This window comes from Oncorhynchus mykiss, chromosome 20, assembly GCF_057628025.1.
Source record: "Oncorhynchus mykiss isolate SJ-2025 chromosome 20, ASM5762802v1, whole genome shotgun sequence".
Classification (NCBI taxonomy): domain Eukaryota; kingdom Metazoa; phylum Chordata; class Actinopteri; order Salmoniformes; family Salmonidae; genus Oncorhynchus; species Oncorhynchus mykiss.
The window spans coordinates 27,635,988-27,660,007 of record NC_143041.1 but is presented as its reverse complement, the minus strand read 5'-3'; the positions used below and the strand labels follow the sequence as shown (position 1 = coordinate 27,660,007).

General features: G+C 44.4%; 1 protein-coding gene across 3 annotated transcripts; it reads right to left on the bottom strand.

The window, feature by feature from the left end:
* Window positions 1-7,146: 7,146 nt before the first annotated feature.
* Window positions 7,147-23,224, bottom strand: LOC149974528 (disks large-associated protein 5-like). 3 transcript variants are annotated; one of them, XM_090212793.1, is made up of 16 exons: window positions 23,073-23,224; window positions 22,586-22,830; window positions 22,161-22,336; window positions 16,074-16,145; window positions 15,865-15,904; window positions 15,694-15,741; window positions 15,395-15,553; window positions 14,975-15,263; window positions 14,584-14,751; window positions 14,374-14,462; window positions 14,104-14,264; window positions 11,740-12,103; window positions 10,512-11,530; window positions 8,038-8,215; window positions 7,854-7,897; window positions 7,147-7,664 (listed from the first exon to the last, which is right to left on the bottom strand). In XM_090212793.1, the coding sequence occupies exons 2-16, from the start codon at window positions 22,824-22,826 to the stop codon at window positions 7,548-7,550; spliced, it is 3,165 nt and encodes a 1,054-aa protein (XP_090068919.1). In that variant the 5' UTR covers window positions 22,827-22,830; window positions 23,073-23,224; the 3' UTR covers window positions 7,147-7,547. The 3 variants fall into 3 exon arrangements, with proteins under 3 accessions (XP_090068919.1, XP_090068921.1, XP_090068920.1); XM_090212795.1 differs by lacking the exon at window positions 7,854-7,897 and having other exon boundaries at window positions 23,073-23,222; XM_090212794.1 differs by lacking the exon at window positions 15,694-15,741 and having other exon boundaries at window positions 23,073-23,202.
* Window positions 23,225-24,020: the final 796 nt, after the last annotated feature.

Below are 24,020 nucleotides of genomic sequence, written 5' to 3'. Positions count from 1 at the left end.
CACATTCTTAAAATAAAGTGGTGATCCTAACTGACCTAAAACAAGGAATTTTTACTCTGATTAAATGTTAGGAATTGTGAAAAACTGAGTTTAAATGTATTTGTCTAAGGTGTATGTAAACTTCCGACTTCAACTGTATATACTTCAAAACAGGGGTAATAGTGATCAGTAGCAGGATACATGTGGCAATCAATAATCAATAAACAGCAGCATAGTGGTAGTAATACAGTTAATCAATAGTAATTTTAGCAGCAGTGTAGGTATGGTGGGGAGCAGTAGTTGTTACCCATTTAACAGTCTTATGGCCAGGAGATAGAAGCTGTTTAGGGGTCTAATAATAAATCATGTTTAATTTGTATAGCGATTTTCATTACAATAAGAATCTCAAAGACGCTTTAAAAACAAATAAGTTAAGTGAACGTTCATGGTGGTGGACCTGATTCTAGATTACATTCCTGGAGTTCTTTGAGGCATTGCTGGGCTGTGCAGAGGTCAGGGATCAGAGGGATGGTCAGACCACCAGCTGAAGAGCTGCACTCTTGCTGACACCAGGAGGGTTTCCCCTGGGGAGAGGACAAGAGACAGCGGCCCTCCCCTCTGGCTGAACCTACTGTAAAGTCGTCCAACTGAACTGAAAGCTGATTGGTATAATCAGCTTTCAGTCAAATTACAGGTAATCCCACATGGAAAATTCTAGCAATTGAGACAAACCCATGTCCAAAAAATATTCATTCAATAATATTTTTCTACGCAGATGGGAAAATCCAAGGAGTCTCCAGCTGTCTACACCCGCAGAGGTGGAGCCCAGTCTCAATGCAGCAGGCAACCTCAAATCACAGATCGGTTGAGGGGTCCTCTTTTACTATACCCACATATCTGTATAGCCCAATTTACATTGTTAAGATGGTCACATCTTTGCGGCATTGTTGAAAGTGTATTCCTGTGTTTCAGAGTCAGGTGGTGGGTCAGCAACACACTCATCAGACAGACACTGAGGACTCAGGGATCACCATGGGTAGCCCCACCTCTATCAGCAGTGGAAGCTAGTGTCAAATCACCCTCCCAATGATCATCCCCCCAGCACAGGTAGATTACACACAAGTACAGTGCCTTGCGAAAGTATTCGCCCCCCTTGAACTTTACAACCTTTTGCCACATTTCAGGCTTCAAACATAAAGATATAAAACTGTATTTTTTTGTGAAGAATCAACAACAAGTGGGACACAATCATGAAGTGGAACGACATTTATTGGATATTTCAAACTTTTTTAACAAATCAAAAACTGAAAGATTGGGCGTGCAAAATTATTCAGCCCCTATACTTTCAGTGCAGCAAACTCTCTCCAGAAGTTCAGTGAGGATCTCTGAATGATCCAATGTTGACCTAAATGACTAATGATGATAAATACAATCCACCTGTGTGTAATCAAGTCTCCGTATAAATGCACATGCACTGTGATAGTCTCAGAGGTCCGTTAAAAGCGCAGAGAGCATCATGAAGAACCAGGAACACACCAGGCAGGTCCGAGATACTGTTGTGAAGAAGTTTAAAGCCGGATTTGGATACAAAAAAGATTTCCCAAGCTTTAAACATCCCAAGGAGCACTGTGCAAGCGATAATATTGAAATGGAAGGAGTGTCAGACCACTGCAAATCTACCAAGACATGGCCGTCCCTCTAAACTTTCAGCTCATACAAGGAGAAGACTGATCAGAGATGCAGCCAAGAGGCCCATGATCACTCTGGATGAACTGCAGAGATCTACAGCTGAGGTGGGAGACTCTGTCCATAGGACAACAATCAGTCGTATATTGCACAAATTTGGCCTTTATGGGAGTGGCAAGAAAGCCATTTGAATCCTACAGACGAAGAACCATATATGTGACATAAAAATAAAAAAAAGAGATACATGAATTCATTATTGGACGCCATTTTTCTATAGTGAACCGGTTTCACAAGCTTTCCACGCGCTAATTAACAATAATTTTAAATTTAAAGATAGGCTCTCGTGGAATAACCGTTTATGTGCACCACTCGGAATGGACGGACAAGCGCACAACCTTTCTGTTGCTGATGAAAATCGCAGAAATGTGGGAAAGAAACGTAAAACAAAACTAAAAGAATGGAAAGACAGGCAAAGGAAGATCTTGCGGGAAAACCCTATACAAATCGTAAGGGTCAAGAGAACTGGGAAAAGCTGTCCAAAAGAGGTATGTGGAAGAACCGTATATCAAACAATCAAGCTAGCCAGCTATAGTGTACAGTAACTAACATGTATGTTGTGGGTTGTCTAATTTGTAACTATAGAGAACATATTAGCTAAAGTTCGTTGGCTAATAACTCATACATTATCGTTACAAATGTTATTGCTAGATTGTAGAAGAAACATGGGTAGCTACTTTTTCTCCATCCACCGGATGATTCGACATGGCTACAGTAGCTAGCTAGTTACACTGTATCCTGCAGGGAAGAGCGTTTTCCACGACGTGCAGAAAGGATTGTGGAAAGTGACTGATGAACGCAAGCTGCATCTGTTCAACAGGTTCTATACTGTCCCACACGAGAAACAACAAGCGTTGATTCTCTCCGGCTTAGAACAGGTTAGAAATAAGACAAAACGCCCATTATTATAATAGCTATATTGAACACTTGCATAGTTTGACTTTGACAGTAATGATACGTACATTAACGTTAACTCTAAAAGTGCTGTGTTACACAATGGTGCAATTCAAACTCATTCTGTGTATAGATTGGGAGTGTGTGAAAGATGGAGGTCCTGATCAAGCAATATCCTGAATGTGCTACAGTATATTAAATTCTGAATTCATCATTGTCAATTTTTATTGCAGCATGAGGTGAAACGGAGACGTAAACCTGAGGATACAAAGGAGAACAAACGACGGAAACAAACCTTCAAATACCATGTACAGCAAGCAGGCCAGAGATTGAATGTGTGCAAGGTTACTTTCATGTCTGTGTTCCAGCTAACCAACAGCCGTCTTCAGACAAGTGAAAATATGAATTAATGTCTATGAATATCAATTACAAACATATTGTATTCTCTGTACAGATGCTGTGGGCAGAATAACAACAGGCGGATGCTCAATCTGATGTCGATGCTCGTCTCTATGGGTTACTTTACCCAAGTTGAGCAGAAGTTCATGGTCTCTGGTCATTCTTTTCTTCCTTGTGATCGATCTTTTGCCACCATAGAGAAGAGGCGCAAGGTGTCAGTCCTTCATACACCTGATGTTTCAAAGATGATACTTGAAGCAAAACCATTCAAGGTGATGAGGATGCAATGTGAAGACTTCAGGCACCTCCCAGATTCTGTCCTCAAGCGACCAGCTGGACTACAGATCACCTCAGTGAGGTGGTTAAAAGTCACAGGTATTGCACAGAGAATAGTTTACTAACATCCCATCAACATGCAACATGTTGTTCTAACAATAAAATATCCTAATGCTTGACTGTGAAAGTTGTTATTGATGTCAGGAACTTAAAATGTTTCTGTTCTAATTTCAGTTGAGGATCCTTGGAATCTGTACGCCAGACAGAGCCACAGTCTATTTGAGGGATGGAAGTCGTGGCTGATCTCCAAACCAAAACAAGGAGCTACACCTCAACCTCCCTATTTTGCAAGCCACTACCCTAGAGCATATGAGAGTCCTCTGCCCATCAAAAAAAACAAGTACCAAGATCTGATGACCGTGCTCAACTACTTGCCAGCTGCTGCACGTTCTATTTATAAATCACTGCAGAGTGAATCATTTGTTGTTAAACCAAGCTACATAATGAACTGTTTTTCTGTGAGTTTATGATCCCCTGAACCTGTATACTGTAGTATGTTGAATCTGTATACATTTCAGAAGACATGTCACCCCATTGTAGGAAATTAAATGTATCGTAGGTGTTTTCTATGTGAATCAATTTGTGTATGATTTGAACCAGCACAATATATTGAATTAATTTAATTTTAAGATGTTGTTCCTAGTGTAGAAAATGTTATGTACAATGTGTTCTGTTAATTATTTTGTGATCATTTGAACCTTTTTTAATCTGAATGAATTAAAAACAAATAAGTCATCACATACAGTATGTGTATTTGATCTTGATTCCCTTTTATTCATTACAATATACACTGTCTCTCTGTCACCACATTTAGCATTAACCCTAAGCAGTTAATACTTATTTACTGCTGTCACCTCAGTGCAGAAGGACATTTCTTGCCTTTAGCATGGGTTTAACGCAATTTACAACTTAATTGCTGCTAGTGTTAAAAACGAGAATGGTTTTCTGAACATTTTGTATATTGACCTTTGGGACATCACATTTATCCATATTTGATATGTACAAGTTGTGCTTGTTTTGATTGAATTTAATTGTATTCTATTTTGGTAGTTCTATGGTATGTTCACATTGAGGGCTTCATTTTAAATGAGATGAAGATTTCATGACTCAACTTTCAAGAATAGTCATCAGTGCTAAAGTTGATAGACCACCTTTAAATGAAGCTCCATACAAATGAATTAACTGCATATTGCATTTGTTATTTACATGAAGGGCATATGTGTTTAAAAAAGGACATCTTACAAGAGTCATGCAAAATGTCACATACTGTTCTTCCACAAACTGAAATCATCACTGGAGAAAAACTGTTCTTCCACATAAAAATATTTGAAATAACAAAATATAAATTGTTGTTGGAAGATATGGGTATGGTGAATTATTTCTCAACCATAAAACACCTGTGGTACACACTTAATATAAAAATAGTCACATGTAGGGTTCATTTCTTAAAGATATCCATAAAAAGTGTTGTTTACAGTTTGCCACAAGCCACCTGGGAGACACACCAAACATGTGGAAGAAGGTGCTCTGGTCAGATGAAGGCAACAATGCAAAACGTTATGTTTGGCGTAAAAGCAACACACCATCCCCACTGTCAAACATGGTGGTGGCAGCATCATGGTTTGGGCCTGCTTTTCTTCAGCAGGGACAGGGAAGATGGTTAAAATTGATGGGAAGATGGATGGAGCCAAATACAGGACCATTCTGGAAGAAAACCTGATGGAGTCTGCAAAAGACCTGAGACTGGGACGGAGATTTGTCTTCCAACAAGACAATGATCCAAAACATAAAGCAAAATCTACAATGGAATGGTTCAAAAATAAACATATCCAGGTGTTAGAATGGCCAAGTCAAAGTCCAGACCTGAATCCAATCAAGAATCTGTGGAAAGAACTGAAAACTGCTGTTCACAAATGCTCTCCATCCAACCTCACTGAGCTCGAGCTGTTTTGCAAGGAGGAATGGGAAAACATGTCAGTCTCTCGATGTGCAAAACTGAGAGACATACCCCAAGCGACTTACAGCTGTAATCGCAGCAAAAGGTGGCGCTACAAAGTATTACCTTAAGGGGGCTGAATAATTTTGCACGCCCAATTTTTCAGTTTTTGATTTAAAAAAGTTTTAAATATCCAATAAATGTCGTTCCACTTCATGATTGTGTCTCACTTGTTGTTGATTCTTCACAAAAAAAAATAGTTTCATATCTTTATGTTTGAAGCCTGAAATGTGGCAAAAGGTCGCAAAGTTCAAGGGGGCCGAATACTTTCGCAAGGCACTGTATATTACACAACTAATTTGATGACCTCTGAAAATCACGGTTCATCCCCAACCACCCCTTCACCCATAGCAACTCGCTCCGAGGGCCCTCGTCATGTGTTGATGAAACTGTCAGTGGGGGGGGGAAAATCAATAAACACATCAACTTCAGGACTCATGCCTTGAGTTATGCAATTTGTTCCACATTCAAATAATAACATGAAATTCAAATTCCCCGTCATTTTACAAGATAAACATCTAACAGTTAAACATTTAATTTGGGCGGCATTCCATTTGTTGTGTGTATATCTTTTTAAATTAAATGCACGTGGCATATAAATTAGGCATACCTCCATTCTTCTGTATGAAATTGCGCAAACTTCAAACCTATCACTATGCTTGTTGGGATACCACGTTGCTCTGGAGCCTGCAGCCTTGCTGACATGTCTAATTTGCTCCTACACCCTCAATTTTCACTCCCTCAGCTTTGGGACACTTGTGCAAATGGTGAATGCCAAATGTAGGGGCGAGGGTGATTTGGAATTCAGCCTCAGAAATACCATTTCATACAGATGTATCTTCTAATTATAACATTTTTCTATGGTGTGCTCATCCCAATCTCACTCCTGCTGTGTATCCTAACCCGAGCCTGTTTAAGAGGAATGGAGCAGGAGGAGCTGAAGGAGCAGGGAAGAATTCCTGTCCTGCGGACACTGAGCTGGACCCAGAGGGGACTCACCAGTGTACAGCCTGGAGCTGAGAAGGGAGGTGCAGGACGAGAGGCTGACGCAGACTGCACTAGCACTGCATCACTCTGGCTAAGGCCAAGGAAGACGCCAGGTACTGAGAGACATTATGAAGAGGCCCCTTCATCCAGTTTGAATCCTAACCACACCCTAAGGGACAGTCAAATGTCCCAAGATTAAAACCCAGAGAACCCTTTTGAAGTGATTTTTAGTCTAGGAAATCTGGCCTTGGTGTGCACAATGAATTCTGATGTCAAACTCTGGTCCAACACAAGCTCTTCATGGTAACTCCACAACAAATAAATCAATTATAAAAGGAGAGATGGAGGGAGGAGCAAGGCAAAGGGCCAGAGAGTGACCTTTACCCGTCTCCAGTGGCTGAGATAACTGTGGCCTCCACCACCTCTGTGGTCATCACCAAACAGTCACCTGCCTGCAGCGGCTAAGAGGAAATAGACTACCCAGATCACCCTGGGGTTTGGGAGAGATAGGACTGTAAGACCCGTATGCTAGTGCCAGATTAGTGCCAGAAACAGACATTTTCAGATCATGGTCTATCAAATCATAAGTCCTCTACATGAACATGCATTTCACACAATTCTTCTGATAATAAAATACTGTTTCATGATTCAGTCATTGTTTGGTATAGATGCTCTAGTTGTAGAAAGAGGCACTGACAAACCAGTTAGCTCCTGCTGCAGCCTTCACTGTAAAATATAACACGTTGCAGCGTTGCTTCAATAGTGTTTGAAGGAGAGGAACCCTTTAAAAAAAGAAGTCTGTTGAAGACCAATTAGAAGAATCAACATTTTATTTACACAAACCAAAAGGTTTTTCAGAATGCATATTCAACATAGAAGAATTTAGGCTACCGGTATTTATAAACTCTTGGTTCAATTTTTTTTTTTTTTACTGCACACACCTGGGCACCATGGAAAATGTGCTTAACAATTAGGAAACTACCTGGAGCCTTTTTGGTATTTCAATAAAAAAGGTGTAGTAGACATGACACAAAGAATTTAAGGAAACTCCTTGAAAATCTGTTGAAGTTACATAAAAACACTTTTCTGACAATTAGAGGAGTTTAGAAAAAAGTAACAATGCATATAAACTAATTATTTTCTTGAGACAATAAAAACTAGTCTCTAGAGCGAAATGGAGGGAAAAAAACAGCAGTTAAGCAAATCGGTCTCATCAGTTGTTCGTTCTATTAGATGGAGGTGTGAATGACATGAGGTCACTGGGGCACATTGACTGTCTCACTCTGTCCATCTGATCAGGGGTGAACAGCAACATGTCCGACTCAACTGGCTGGAGGAGAGAGAAGAGATTTAGGAGAATGAAGTGGGGACAGCATGGGTCAGTTGATGAATTGAGAAGAATGCATGCCTAATAGTAAAATTACATATTTTAGAACACCATAGTGAAAAGTGATCCAACACCAAATGAAATCATACTTTATATATGTGAGAAAGAAGGGGGTAAAACAAGGAAGTTAACCTTTGTGGTCCGTGGGGTGAACATTTGTGCCAAACTGGGAAACGCTGTGATGGGAGTGAGGAGGGAATACAAAAATGACTTGATTGAAAAAGAAAACAAATCCACCATAAGGAATACAAATATCCAGGTCAAAGCCTATCCATGCACCAAAACCCAGGTGTACACACACACACACACCACCTACCTGTGGGAGACGATGCTTCCTCCCAAGTGGGCTCTCCAGACTGAGCCATCGGACTCTCCATTTCTACGTCTATCGCCATGGGCGACAGCATCTCCTCAGCAACAGCCAACTCCCGTGGCGACAAGCTGCAGCTTGCTACAGGTTGGAGGTAGCGCTCAAACTCCAACCCCAGAAGACTCTAGTGTATTTAGAGAAAACAATTACCTCTTGCCAGTCATTCATTAAGATCAGCTCAACTACATGACCAAAAGTATGTGGACACCTGCTCAAACATCTCATTCCTTAATTATGAGCATTAATATGGAGTTGTTCCCCCCTACACTGCTGTAACAGCCTCCAGGGAAGGCTTTCCACTGGTTTTGGAGCATTGCTGCAGGGACTTGCTTCCATTCAGCCACAAGAGCATGAGTAAGGTCTGGCACTGATGTTGGGCGATTAGGCCTGGCTCGCAGTCTGCGTTCCAATTAATCCAAAAGGTTTTCAACAAAGTTGGCAGCAAAGAATCTAGAATGTCGTTGTAAGCTTCAGCGTTAAGATTTCCCTTCACTAGAACTATGGGGCCTAACCTGAACCATGAAGAACAGCCCTAGAACATTATTCCTCCTACACCAAACTTCAAAGTTGCCAATATAAAATTGGGGAAGGTAGTTTTCTCCAAGCATCCACCAAACCGAGATTCTTCTGTCGGACTGCCAGATGGTGAAACGTGATTCATCACTCCAGAGAAGGCATTTCCACTTCCCCAGAGTCCAACAGCGGCAAGCTTTACACCACTCTTGGTATTTCACAAAATGATCAGTCTTCTGTGCGACTGCTCGGCCACGGAAACCCATTTCATGACACTCCCGATGAACAGTTCCTTGTGCTGACGTTGCTTCCAGAGGCAGTTCCGAACTCGGTAGAGAGTGTTGCAACTGAGGACAGACTATTATTACGTTCTTCAGCACTCAGTGGTCCCGTTCTGTGAGCTTGTGTGGCCTAGCACTGCAGTTGAGCTGTTGTTGCTCCTAGACATTTCAACTTCCCAATAACAGCACTTACAGTTGACCAGGGCAGCTCTAATAGGGCAGAAATTTGACAAACTGACTTGTTGGAAAGGTGGCATCCTATGACGATGCCACGTTGAAAGTCACTCAGCTCTACTGCCAATATTTGTCTATGGAGATTGGCTGTTTGATAAATGTTATACTCTGGTCAGCAACAGCTGTGGCTGAAATAGCGGAATCCACTCATTTGAAGGGGTGTACACACACACATATACATACATATATAAACATCCCTTCTTCAGGATCCTGCCTTTCAAAGACAATTCATAAAAATCCAAATAACTTCACAGATCTTCATTGTGAAGGGTTTAATTACTGTTTCCCATGCTTGTTGAATGAACCATAAGGCACTTAAGACACTGACAGCTTACAGACGGTAGGCAATAAAGGTCACAGTTAAGAAAACTTAGGACACTAAAGAGGCCTTTCTACAAACTCTGAAAAACACCAAAAGAAAGATGCCCAGGGTCCCTGCTCATCTGCGTGAATGTGCCTTAGGCATGCTGCAAGGAGAAATGAGGACTGCAGATGTGACCATGGCAATAAATGTCACCCATGGGCACAAACCCACTGTTGCTGGACCAGACACAGGACTGGCAAAAAGTGCTCTTCACTGACGAGTCGCGGTTTTGTCTCACCAGGGGTGATGGTCGGATTCGCGTTTATCGTCGACGGAATGAGCTCTACACGGAGGCCTGTACTCTGGAGCAGGAACGATTTGGAGGTGGAGGATCTGTCATGGTCTAGGGCGGTGTGTCACAGCATCATCAGACTGAGCTTGTCGTCATTGCAGGCAATCTCAATGCTGTGCATTACAGGGAAGACATCCTCCTCCTTCATGTGGTACCCTTCCTGCAGGCTCATCCTGACATGACCCTCCAGCATGACAATGCCACCAGCCATACTGCTCTTTCTGTGTGTGATTTCCTGCAAGACAGGAATGTCAGTGTTTTTTCCATGGCCAGCGAAGAGCCCAAATCTCAATCCCATTGAGCACGTCTGGGACCTGTTGGATCGGAGGGTGAGGGATAGGGCCATTCCCCCCCAGAAATGTCCAGGAACTTGCAGGTGCCTTGGTGGAAGAGTGGGGTAACATCTCACAGCAAGTACTGGCAAATCATGAGAAGGAGATGCACTGCAGTACTTAATGCAGCTGGTGGCCACACCAGATACTGACTGTTACTTTTGACCCCCCCTTTGTTCAGGGACACATTATTCAATTTCTGTTAGTCACATGACTATTGAACTTGTTCAGTTTGTCTGTTGTTGAATCTTGTTATGTTCATACAAATATTTTTACATGTTAAGTTCGCTGAAAATAAACGCAGTTGACAGTGAAAGGACATTTCTTTTTTTGCTGAGTTTATATACACACACACACACACACACACACACACACATGTATCTCCTTTGCCAAAAAAAACTTACCTCAGTGATATAACTGTTTGGAGTCACTGTCACACCGGCATTAGCTGAGACGCTGAGGGAGACCTGGACAGTAGGAGAGGAGGGCACCAGGCAGGGTGAGGAGAGGGGAGATATGCTGTCCTCGGTAGGTTTTGGCCTGGCTGGATTGGAGGAGAGGGTGAAGCTGAAGGCAGGGCTCCTGACTGGGGAGAACTCTGCTCCATAGGTGGGAGTGTGGGGCAGTGAAGAAGAGAGGGGAAGCCTTGGTGAGATGGGTAGGCTGATATCGTAGTCCTCTAAATCTTCTTCTCTGTCCTGGAGTGAGGTAGAGGATAGGATTGACTGGGTAGCCAAAGTGCTGCTCACTTCAGGCATGGCCAGGAGCGCCGATTGGTTGGGCTCCTCTGCGGCCAACACCGATTGGCTGAAGACTTCTTGGGTCATTTCGTCATTGGTCAGCTGTTGCGTGTTGGATGGCGATTGGCTCATTTTCTCAGACTCAGAGCTCTCAATGTGCTCTTCATGGCAAACAGTGGGCTCTGTGACAACCTCCGATTGGTCACAAGCTTCCTGCATGCTCTCGGGCTCTGGTTTGTCAGGAGTGACTTCATTCTGGACCGAGACTAGCTCTGGTTGGTAGCAGGGGCCTTCCTCTGACTGGGCGTCTATCAAAGCTTCTTTGACTGGTGAGAAGCAGAGAGAGACTCTGGTGGGGCTATTCTGGGCGGGGGCCAGGGTGCAGAGTGGGGTGGCATCAGACAGACGAGCAGGGGTGAGGGTGGAGCGAGCAGGGGTGAGGGTGGAGCGAGCAGGGGTGAGGGTGGAGCGAGCAGGGGTGAGGGTGGAGCGAGCAGGGGTGAGGGTGGAGCGAGCAGGGGTGAGGGTGGAGCGAGCAGGGGTGAGGCAGGGGAGAGTAGAGGGTTGTGCAGCTGCAGCAGCGTTGGAGTGGCGGGTTCTGACGGGGGTGGGGAACTTGGTGACAGAGCAGGGAGATGCCTGAGGCGGCCTGGCAGCTACACGGGTTGATCTCCTCACAGAGCCTAGAAAGACAGAGACAACACAGCAGTCAGTCAATTCACAACTCTAACACTGACAGAAGGAGATGTCAGCTTTCTTCCAGGCCCGCGCAAACCCTCTGTCCTTTCAGCCTGCCATTCTATGCATCTTCCTCTGACTCCATCCATATCTCTGTGCATCACAGCAGTTGAGGGGAGGCATGGGAGAAGAACAGCCGAGGTATGACTCTCACCTGTGAGTTTGGCGGGACTCTCCACCTGGAAGAAGCCTCCCTGGAACACCACCACCGGTGACTCTGGGGCCAAGATCTCTGCCTGGGGGTCCTGAGGAGCTGGAGCAGGGTCGTCCACAGCACTGCCTGGCCCTGCAGCCTGGACTGCCTTCTCTGCCTCTGCAGCCTGCTGCTTGACCTTAATAGCAGCCTTGATGGCAGCCAGACGAGACTTGGCGGCAGCTCCACCAACAGGCTTTGCCACCGGAGCAGAGGCCGGCTTCTTGACCACCTTCCTCTGTCGTGGTGGGGGCTTTCTCTCCTCCTGCCAACCCTTAGACTCTGCTTCCTTCAGAGCACCAAACTTATTGTTCACGTCTTCTACCTGAAAAAGGAAGCGTTGAACAAGGTAAGTGAGGAAAGAGGGGATGCCTTTTTAGAAAGCTTGACACATTTCCAAATGTTCAACCTTTTAGAATGCTGTACCAATCTAGGTGGTAATTCTTCCTAGAGGTAGCTAGTATAGCTTACATTTAGTGTTAACAGTCAAGCATAAACAGACTAAACACCCGTGTCTGTTCATCTAATTCTACACAAACTGTCACACACACAGTAGTAAACCATGTCCTCCTAGTCACTAACCCACCTGGTAGTAGACCATGTCCTCCTAGTCACTAACCCACCTGGCAGTAGACCATGTCCTCCTAGTCACTAACCCACCTGGTAGTAGACCATGTCCTCCTAGTCACTAACCCACCTGGTAGTAAACCATGTCCTCCTAGTCACTAACCCACCTGGTAGTAGACCATGTCCTCCTAGTCATTAACCCACCTGGTAGTAGACCATGTCCTCCTAGTCACTAACCCACCTGGCAGTAAACCATGTCCTCCTAGTCACTAACCCACCTGGTAGTAGACCATGTCCTCCTAGTCACTAACCCACCTGGTAGTAAACCATGTCCTCCTAGTCACTAACCCACCTGGTAGTAAACCATGTCCTCCTAGTCACTAACCCACCTGGCAGTAAACCATGTCCTCCTAGTCACTAACCCACCTGGTAGTAGACCATGTCCTCCTAGTCACTAACCCACCTGGCAGTAGACCATGTCCTCGTAATCACTAACCCACCTGGTAGTAAACCATGTCCTCCTAGTCACTAACCCACCTGGCAGTAGACCATGTCCTCCTAGTCACTAACCCACCTGGCAGTAAACCATGTCCTCGTAATCACTAACCCACCTGGTAGTAAACCATGTCCTCGTAATCACTAACCCACCTGGCAGTAGACCATGTCCTCGTAATCACTAACCCACCTGGTAGTAGACCATGTCCTCCTAGTCACTAACCCACCTGGTAGTAAACCATGTCCTCCTAGTCACTAACCCACCTGGCAGTAAACCATGTCCTCCTAGTCACTAACCCACCTGGCAGTAAACCATGTCCTCCTAGTCACTAACCCACCTGGCAGTAAACCATGTCCTCCTAGTCACTAACCCACCTGGCAGTAGACCATGTCCTCCTAGTCACTAACCCACCTGGCAGTAGACCATGTCCTCGTAATCACTAACCCACCTGGTAGTAAACCATGTCCTCCTAGTCACTAACCCACCTGGCAGTAGACCATGTCCTCGTAATCACTAACCCACCTGGCAGTAGACCATGTCCTCCTAGTCACTAACCCACCTGGCAGTAAACCATGTCCCCCTAGTCACTAACCCACCTGGCAGTAAACCATGTCCTCCTAGTCACTAACCCACCTGGCAGTAGACCATGTCCTCCTAGTCACTAACCCACCTGGTAGTAGACCATGTCCTCCTAGTCACTAACCCACCTGGCAGTAAACCATGTCCTCCTAGTCACTAACCCACCTGGCAGTAAACCATGTCCTCGTAATCACTAACCCACCTGGCAGTAGACCATGTCCTCCTAGTCACTAACCCACCTGGCAGTAAACCATGTCCTCCTAGTCACTAACCCACCTGGCAGTAAACCATGTCCTCGTAATCACTAACCCACCTGGCAGTAAACCATGTCCTTCTAGTCACTAACCCACCTGGTAGTAGACCATGTCCTCCTAGTCACTAACCCACCTGGCAGTAGACCATGTCCTCCTAGTCACTAACCCACCTGGCAGTAGACCATGTCCTCCTAGTCACTAACCCACCTGGCAGTAAACCATGTCCTTCTAGTCACTAACCCACCTGGTAGTAGACCATGTCCTCCTAGTCACTAACCCACCTGGCAGTAGACCATGTCCTCCTAGTCACTAACCCACCTGGCAGTAAACCATGTCCTCCTAGTCACTAACCCACCTGGCAGTAGACCATGTCCTCCTAGTCACTAACCCACCTGGCAGTAAACCATGTCCTTCTAGTCACTAACCCACCTGGTAGTAGACCATGTCCCAGAAGCCTTGCAAGTCGGTGCATGTGGTGATCTTCTCTCCTCTGCCAAGTGCACAGTCATCCACCAGGCCAGAGAACTGACAAAACCTCTCCTTAATCAGCAGCCTGGCCTGCCCCACTGCAGTACGCATTCGGTCCCGCACTTCACAAAGGGATGGATATAAACATTGAGGAAATGTTGTAGGATGCATTTCGCTAATAGAAATCCAAATCGACCACTTAAGATGGTTAAAACACGTCAAGTCACTCACTCTCTTCAGGGATAGAGGCATCATCCACCCTGGGCTCCCACTGCTGACAAAATGCTGTCAGTCTCTCGGTCTCACTGACCACCACCAACCTGACAGACACACAGACAGACATTCACATATCACAACACTTGTCTAGGTCAGGAACTTCGCTGTTGACTTGGTTTCATATAATATGCATGATAAGTTTGTCAGCTAAAATGTAACCCTCACCTAAAGTAGGGCACATCATGCTCTGGTTCCTGGGGACACTGAGGGGCCAGAGTAGGAGAAGGTGGGGATTGTACAGGGGACTTGGCAGGAGAGGGAGCACTGAGCTCCATTTTGGGCACCAAGTCAGAGAGCCAGAGTGGCACAGGTGGTAGTACAAAGGCAGGGACACTGCAGAGAGGAGGATGAAGATTTAAAACATAGAAAATTACTATATATGTTTTCAGTAAGAAATGACAGCCAGTCATATTTTAATAAGCAGTAACAGTATATCAACCAGATTTTCATACCCCAGCAGAAAAAAATGCATCTGTAATGCAACTAATAAATATTACAAGGGAATCTAAAATATGTCAGAGGGATACAGACTGATCAGAAACCCACAATGTGTTACCTGGGTTTGAAGAAGGAGTCTGCAGAGCGGGGGGTGAGAGGGGTGGGCTTGAAGTTGGACAGGCCTGCTGGGGCCTGGAACACAAAGCCCTGAGGAGCGAAGGAGGACGGGGTAGGGGCTGGAGGGGGGAGGGAGGAGGCCTGGGCTGGGACAGGTTCTGGATCAGCAGGGGAAGGGTCTTCTACCATCTTCTCCTCCTTTACACTGGGGGGTGGCGGGCTGGCAGCCCTGGGCTCCTCCACTGGCTTTTTCACTTTTACAGCAGCTTGCTTATTGCTTTCAGTATTTCCTAAAGAGAATGTCAAAATGTACCTTTTTCTTTCTTTTTTTTTAATTCAGAAATAAAATGTGGGAAACCACATAAAATGCTGTAGAGGAATAATGCATATGAAGCGTGGGATGTCAGCTGCCAAAGCTCACCCCTGGTGTTCCTCCCTCTGCCAACAGGTGGTGATGCAGACTGCTTGGCATTTGATCTGGTCTTGGGAGCTGCAGTAGGTTTGTCCTTTGCCACCGGGGCCACAGAGACCAGAGGCCTGTTAGCTGACCTTGTGGATGGGGCTCTGACGACTGGTTCACCTGCAGGAAATTGGAAAAAGAACAGTTACATTACAAGTCAAGGATATGTTTATTGGGGTTAAATAATTGGCTAAACAAAAAGGTTGAGGCATAATGTATAGAACAGCTGACAATATTTTTGTCATGGTTACGAGTGTTACCTAAATTGATCTTGGTTCTCCTGGTTGACCTGACCACAGCTGGTTCAACTAAGACAGAACCAGGTCAAGTTAAGGGGTTAGCAGTCAGTACATACAGGTGTTGAACTAAGCACACCATTCAATGATTATACAGGGTGGAAAATTGTTTTTCAAACAACAAAGAACACCAACCTTTTCTTGAAGCAGGGACAGTGTCAATAGTCTGTGGTGCCTAGGTCAATGGAACAGAGAAAATACAGCATTTTGTCAATTATATGGTTATTCCAAAAAGCTGCTATTATAGTTATTGACTAAATAATCTAATAAAACATATTATATAAAAGATGTGTGCAGAACAAAATGCAGACTTGGTAGGGCAATTATTATTGTTTTTTTATCACCTTGGGGGCCTGCTGCCTCATGGTTGAGCGCGTCACTCTGGTGGATTGGGGCAGGACCACTGTCGTTGTTGCCTGGTAGGAGGAAAAGGCAAGGCCACGTTATGACAACGTAACACCACTAAATCCTTGCTTATACCTGGTGCTAACTGGCATCCTTTGTCCTGGTCTTGTCCACAATCGGATTGTTACCACATTTTCAAATGTGTTTACACATGGTAGTAAAATGTCTCATCCAGCCACTGTGTCCACATTGCGACCAGATTTCCTGGTCCCTCCCTGTATGCAAACGTGACAGATATTCTTTCCAAAATAATATTTATTTTAAAACATATTGCTGTCATAAGTCAATTATACCAGCTGTCAATGATTGAAGGTAGGATAATGAGGATTTAAAAATGGTGTCACTGTCCAGATTAGTCTACACTTGAGAGATACACAGACAATGCGTGCCCGACTACCTCCAGTAGTGGTCAGGAAGATCTGATCAAAATCAAACCACTGTGTCTTTTTATAGTCTACACCAGTCTACAAATATGGGCATGTATTGATTAAAACACACAGTTTTGCAACAAAGGTCTACAGCAGCCTTAACACCATGGTGTAGCCGGAGGACAGTTAGTTTCCGTCCTCCTCTGGTTACATTGACTTCAATACAAAACCTAGGAGGCTCATGGTTCTCACCCCCTACCACAGACCTTCCACAGTAATTATGACAACTTCCGGAGGACGTCCTCCAACCTATCAGAGCTCTTGCAGTATGAACTGATATGTCGACGCAATCAAATAATGAATCTACTACTGAAAGCATAAACTATAGCTAGCTAGTACTGCAGTGCATAAAATGTGGTGAATAGTTGCCTGAGAGAGAGAAAGAGTGCTAGCTACAGAGGCATGCGAAAGTATTCACCTCCTTGGCATTTTTACTATTTTGTTGCCTTACAACCTGGAATTAAAATATATTTGGTTTTTTGGGGGGGGGCTGTATCGTTTGATTTACAAGACATGCCTACTTTTCTTGTGAAACACAAAAAACAGGAACCTTGAGCATGCATAACTATTCATCCCCCCAGGGTCAAAACTTTGTAGAGCAACCTTTTGCAGCAATTACAGCTGCAAGTCTCTTGGGGTATGTCTCTGTAAGCGTGGCACATCTAGCCACTGGGAGTTATGCAAAACTGCTCCAGATCCTTCAAGTTGAATGGGTTCCGCCGGTGTACAGCAATCTTGAAAACATTTTTGAATTTGCGCCTTTATTTAAGCAGGTAGGCCAGTTGAACAATGTGTGCAAATGTAGAAGATTAGGGAGTTACGGCAATAAATAGACCACAGAGGTGAAATAATTACAATTGTGCATTAACACTGGAGTGATATGTGCAAGTAGAGATACTGGGGTGAAAAAGAGCAAGAAGATAAATAACAATATGGGGATGTAGTTGGTTGTGCCATTTACAGGTACAGTGATCGGTAAGCTGCTCTGACAGCTGATGCTTAAAGTTAGAGAGGGAGATATAAGTCTCCAGCTTAAATGATTTTTGCAATTCGTTCCAGTCATGGGCAGCAGAGAACTGGAAGGAAAGGCAGCCAGTGAAATATACCTGCTGGAGCACGTGCTACTGGTGGGTGCTGTTATGGTGACCAGTGAGCTGAGATAGGTGGGGCTTTACCTAGCAAAGACTTATAGATGACCTGGAGCCAGTGGGTTTGGCGACGAATATGAAGTGAGGGCCATTGAAGCTCGTATGGAGGTTAGTTAACACAGTGTCCAAAGTGCCAGATGTATACAGAATGGTGTTGTCTGCGTAGAGGTGGATCAGAGAATCACCAGCAGCAAGAGCGACATCATTGCAATATACAGAGAAAAGAGTCAGCCCGAGAATTGAACCCTGTGGCACCCCCATAGAGACTGCCAGAGGTCCGGACAACAGGCCCTCCGATTTGACACACTTAACTCTGAGAAGTAGTTGGTGAACCAGGCGAAGCAGTCATTTGAGGAAACCAAGGATATTGAGTCTGCCGATAAGAATGCGGTGATTGACAGAGTCGAAAGCCTTGGCCAGGTCGATGAAGATGGCTGCACAGTATTGTCTTTTATCGATGGCGGTTATGATATCGTTTAGGACCTTGAGTGTGGCTGAGGTGCACCCATGACCAACTTGGACACCAGATTGGAAAGTGGAGAAAGTACGGTGGGATTCAAAATGGTCGGTGATCTGTTTGTTAACTTGGCTTTTGAAGACCTTAGAAAGGCAGGGTAGGATAGATATTGGTCTGTAACAGTGTGAGTCTAGAGTGTCTCCCCCTTTGAAGAGGGGGATGACCGTGGCAGCTTTCCTATCTTTGGGGATCTCAGACGATACGAAAGAGGTTGAACAGGCTAGTAATAGGGGTTGCAAAAATTGCGGCAGATCATTTTAGAAGGAGATGGTCCAGATTGTCTAGCCCAGCTGATTTGTAGGGTCCAGATTTTGCAGCGCTTTCAGAACATCAGCTGTCTGGATTTGGGTGAAGGAGAAGCGAGGGGGGCTTGGGCAAGTTGCTGCAGGGGGTGCAAAGCTGTTGGTCGGGCTAGGGGTAGCCAGGTGGAAAGCATGGCCATCTGTAGAAAAATGCTTATTGAAATAATCAATTATCGTGGTGACATTGTTTCCTAGCCTCAGTGCAGTGGGCATCTGAGAGATGGTGCTCTTATTCTCCATGGACTTTACAGTGTCCCACAACTTTTTGGAGTTTGTTATACAGGATGCAAATTTGGTTACAGATTTAGGGTTGTACCTGGTAGGTTCCTTGATAATTTGTGAGATTGAGGGCATCTAGTTTAGATGGTTGGACGGCCGGGGTGTTAAGCATATCCCAGTTTAGGTCACCCAACAGTACGAGCTCTGAAAATAGATGGGGGGCAATCAATTCACATATGGTGTCCAGGGCACAGCTGGGGGCTGAGGGGGGTCTATAACAGGCGGCAATGGTGAGAGACTTGTTTCTGGAAAGGGGGATTTTTAAAAGTAGAAACTTGAATTGTTTGGGCACAGACCTGGTCAGTATGACAGAACTCTGCAGGCTAACCCCGCCTACTTTGGCAGTTCTATCTTGTCAGAAAATGTTGTAGTTGGAAATTTCTGGATTTTGTGGCCTTCCTAAGCCAGGATTCAGACACGGCTAGGACATCAGGGTTGGCGAAGTGTGCTAACGCAGTGAATAAAATAAACTTAGGGAGGAGGCCATGCATGAAACCACAGCTTTTACGGTTACGAAAGTCAACAAATTAACCTCTACATCACCAGAGGAGGAGTAGGCTAAGGGTACGGGTAAAGGCTATAAGAACTGGCCGTCTGGTGCGTTCGGAACAGAGAGTAAATGGAGCAGGTTTCTGGGCGCGGAAGAATAGATTCAAGGCATAACGTACAGACAAGGGTATGGAAGGATGTGAGTACAGTGGAGGTAAACCTAGGCATTGTGACGATGAGAGGTTTTGTCTCTGGAGGCAACAGTTAAGCCAGATGAGGTCACCGCATATGTGAGAGGCGTGACAAAAGGGATATCTAAGGCATATTGGGCAGGGCTGGAGGCTCTATAGTGAAAAAGACAATCACTAACCAAAACAGCAATAGACAAGGCATATTGACATTAGGGAGAGGCATGTGTAGCCAAGTGATCATAGGGTCCAGCGAGTAGCAATAGGTAAGTCAGGGAGCCGATTCAGTAGTCGCTACTACGCTAGGTGAGCTGGAGACACAGAAATTCAGACAGCTAGCGGGCCGGGGCTAGCAGATGGGCCTTTGGCGTCGTCGCAACGAAAGGGCCTGTTGAAAACACCTCGGACGATTACGTCGGCAGACCAGTCGTGATGGATCGGCGGACTGGCAGGTATTGACCAAGCTGAGGCTGGCTGGTGTCCGAGTTAACGGCAAAGACCGCTAACAGTGGCTGACTGACTACCAGCTATTTAGCTGGCTAGCTTCTGATTGGGGTACCGGTTCTTAGGCATAAAAATAGCAGCTCCGTACCACATATGGTGAAGCGGGTTGCAGGAGAGTATATTCAGTCCGTAGATGGAAAGTGAGATTAAAATATATACCAGGAGGGAATACGATATTTACACGGGACAGGACGGTACAAGACAAAACACACATCCGACTGCTACGCCATCTTGGATGATGCTGCCACCACCATGCTTCACTGTGGAGATGGTGTTCTCAGGGTGATGCAAGGTGTTGGGTTTGTGCCAGACAGTGTTTTCCTTAATGGCCAAAAAGCTCAATTTTAGTCTCATCTGACCAGAGTACCTTCTTCCATATGTTTGGGGAGTCTCCCACATGCCTTTGGCGAACACCAAACATGTTCGCATTTTTCTTCTTTAAGCAATGGCTTTTTTCACACTTCCGTAAAGCCCAGCTCTGTGGAGTGTACAGCTTAAAGTGGTCCTATGGACAGATGCTCCACAGCGGAGATTAGAGTTTTGCAACTCCTTCAGGGTTATCTTTGTTGCGCCTCTTGTGGGCAGGCCCTCTCTTGGCAGGTTTGTTGTGGTGCCATATTCTTTCCATTTTTTAATAATGGATTTAATGGTGCTCCGTGGGCTGTTCAATGTTTTTCTTTTATAACCCAACCCTGATATGTACTCCACAACTTTGTCCCTGACCTGTTTGGAGAGCTCCATGGTCTTCATAGTGCCCCTTGCTCAGTGGTGTTGCAGACTCGGGGGCCTTTCAGAATGGACACATATACACACATACTGAGATCATGTGACACAGATTGCACACAGGTGGCATTTAACTAATTATGTGACTTCTGAAGATAATTGGTTGCACCAGATCTTATTTAGGGGCTTCATAGCAAAGGGGGTGAATACAAATGCACCCACCACTTTTCAGTTTACATTATTTTTTTAAACAAGTAATTTTTTTAATTTCACTAAATTTGACTATTTTGTGCATGTCCATTACATAACCCCCCCCCCCCAAAAACTATTTATATTACAGGTTGTAATGCAACAAAATACAAAAAAACGCCAAGGGGGTGAATACTTTTGAAGGCACTAATATAAGTAATTGCGTTTTTTTCTCCACTTTCACTTACCGAGCTAGCAAATGTTACCTAGCTTGCAAATGCAGCTACTCAAACAGAGATGGATGCTGTGTTTACGGGCTGGCTATCCAACACAAACTCTTTCAAGTCAACGTAAGCTTTTGGTTTTATTAATTTACTGCCATCGTGGCCTGCCGGTGTAACTGCTTAAGTGCACGAATGTAGCAGGTTTATTAACGCGTTAGTTCTAGTAGTTAATAACTATGTTGACTGACATTAGGGGACAACGATGTAAGCTGTGTGTAGCAGTTAGCGTTTATGGTATGGAAAGGTTTTTTCAACCTGGTCATAGGCAGCTGTTGTATTGTGCACTGAAGTCCACAAGCAAAGGGAAAAGGTGAGAGGAGAGCGTATAGCTGCCAAAAAAATTGACAATGAGCAAATGATTATGCTGTTTTTGTATGTGGCTGCTATGAAAGTGAACTGTGATCAGGAGTGTATTCATTGCGCCAATTCTGCTCGAAAACGTTTCTTAAAGGAAACAAACAGAACAAAACAGGGATAAACATACCTGAATTTGTCCAATAGAAACTCGTTTGCAACTGTTGGACTAATGATTACACCCCAAATCAGCTAGATACAGGCACATGTGCAAGGAGGTATAGAATGTGTCACTGCCTGGATTACTAAATTTTCTCCCGACCTGCTGTAGCAATCTCATGATGGGTATATGGAAAATTGTATTATCAGGTTGTAGCCTAAACCTATCAATTTTACATTGAGCTGGGTGAATGGAAGATGAACGACAATCAGCAAATATGATGTAATAGAAATAAGGCCAAGTGTATAAAAAAACATGTCCTCCCTCAACTTAAAACGGCACCGACCGCCACTGTCTTATATCCCTATGAGTTTTGAGCACATCAAGTTCACCCTCTGGTGATGAGTCAAGTACATCTTCATCAACTCAACGATTGAACGATGACTCCCAAGGACGATGGATATACTATCTATAGATATGTCAGCAGTATACAGACTCCGTGTTAAGCTGTGCCCCCTCACCATGGCTTTGGTCGTGGCAGCTGGGGCCTGAGGTAGAGGGGCCAGGGGCTGGGGCCGGTATAGCCCAACTTTAAACACCCCCTTCTTCTCCCTTGCCCTCTTCTCTTTCTCCTTCACAAGCTCCTTCTTCTCTTTGTAGCGTGCAAGCTTTTTAATTCGCTCCTCCACTGCAGTGTCTGAGAAATAGAATGAGGGAGTTGGAGAGAAAATAGATCAGTGTGGGATTACATAATATTAGTGGGCGTGGAGGATGAAGAGGCATGAGGGCGAAGTTGGCTCAGGCACATTTTTTTTTTTGACACCACAGTTTCAGAGAAGAAAATATTCAAGCCAGCTAACCTGACTACAGTAATGTTACCTAGAGAATAGTGTTAGGTAGCTAAATAAGTGATCCACGAATGCACATCAAAAGCACACAAACTCACTTTTCACTTGTTTTGCATTCGGTGCTTTTTCCTGAATTACTGACACATGTTCTGCAACAGACATGTCCAGTTGAGAGCATTCCAGTTCGGGGAGTTTGTCAAGCTGTCTGCGGCTGTTCAGGGCCTTGTCTCGGTTCTCCTTCTGGGACTGCGACCGTCTGCGAGACATCTTCACCCGCAGCATGTCCACACTGGTGTCACGCTGACGCATGTGGCCGAAACGAGCTTCCATTGTGTCCATGATCCTGTGACAAATATACATACAATGCATTAAACTACTAGTTATTAACACGCTGTTACAGACAAATACATATTGATTATCGTGTGGTTGTATATTTAGAAAACGTTAGTTAGCAAACGATGAGTCAAACAAACTAGCTGGCTATCTTACTAGTAGCAGTCACGGTTAGTCACTGACGCTTAATATGCTCTACCTAGTTATGAGATATATTAATCAAAATAGGATTTTATCAATGTGTACTCTTACCTTTTTAAATGTAATTATTATTGGTGATATCCAAGTTCCTTCAGTCCAACTATCTGGCAACCTTTATGGATGGAAGTACTCGGATAAACGACTTCCAAGTTAGAACTAAAAATAACAACAACATGGCGGGTTAGTTTTGAAAATTCTGCCATTCAAAGCTGATTGGCTGATTATATATTTCCGGTCAGGAGCGTCGCGCTGATAGGCTAGAAATGTCGAAGTTGTGGGAGAGACAAAAAGTGAGTAAAAAAAAACACTCTAAATATGTTTAGAACTACAAATGAACTTTCTTCTGACGATTTTTAGTTTAGTTTTCTTAATTTGTTTTTGTTTTTAACCTTATTGTCCACTTAGGAGCCTACAACAAGTCACAGTAAAACATGAACATTTTTAACCATAAAATTAAAAAAATGTATACAATCTACATTAACAGTCTAAAAGGACCAAAAAGAGACAATAGAAAAAAATGTCAATGGCAATGTGAGAAAATTATAGTAACTAGTTAGGGGTCAGTCAGCGGCGGCGTATGCGCGATTAATTTGCAGTCTGGACATCTCCTGCTCTGACTACAGCTGGGAGGGACTGCTGCGTGAGGACTGGGCCACCTGTGAGTGTTTTGGGACGGGAGTGGGGCTCACGGCAGCACCTGCTGCTCGTTGATAAGAGTAAGAATGATATGTGCTTTCACGTCAGATTCTCCAATAACACCAGAAAAAGTCACTAGATTTGTTGTTAGTGACTTTATTGAAAATGTGTCACTAGAGGGGTCTGAATACTCGCTAAATATAGCGACAAAGTTGCTAAGTTGGCAGCACTGCACCCATGAGACAGACCATATCTCCCAGGTGAAAAAGACTGCACTGAATTTATGTAAGCTAGGGGCCTTTATGGCACCATGGCAGAAGTTGCACCACAGTCCGATTTTACATTTTTTTAAATGAACCTTTA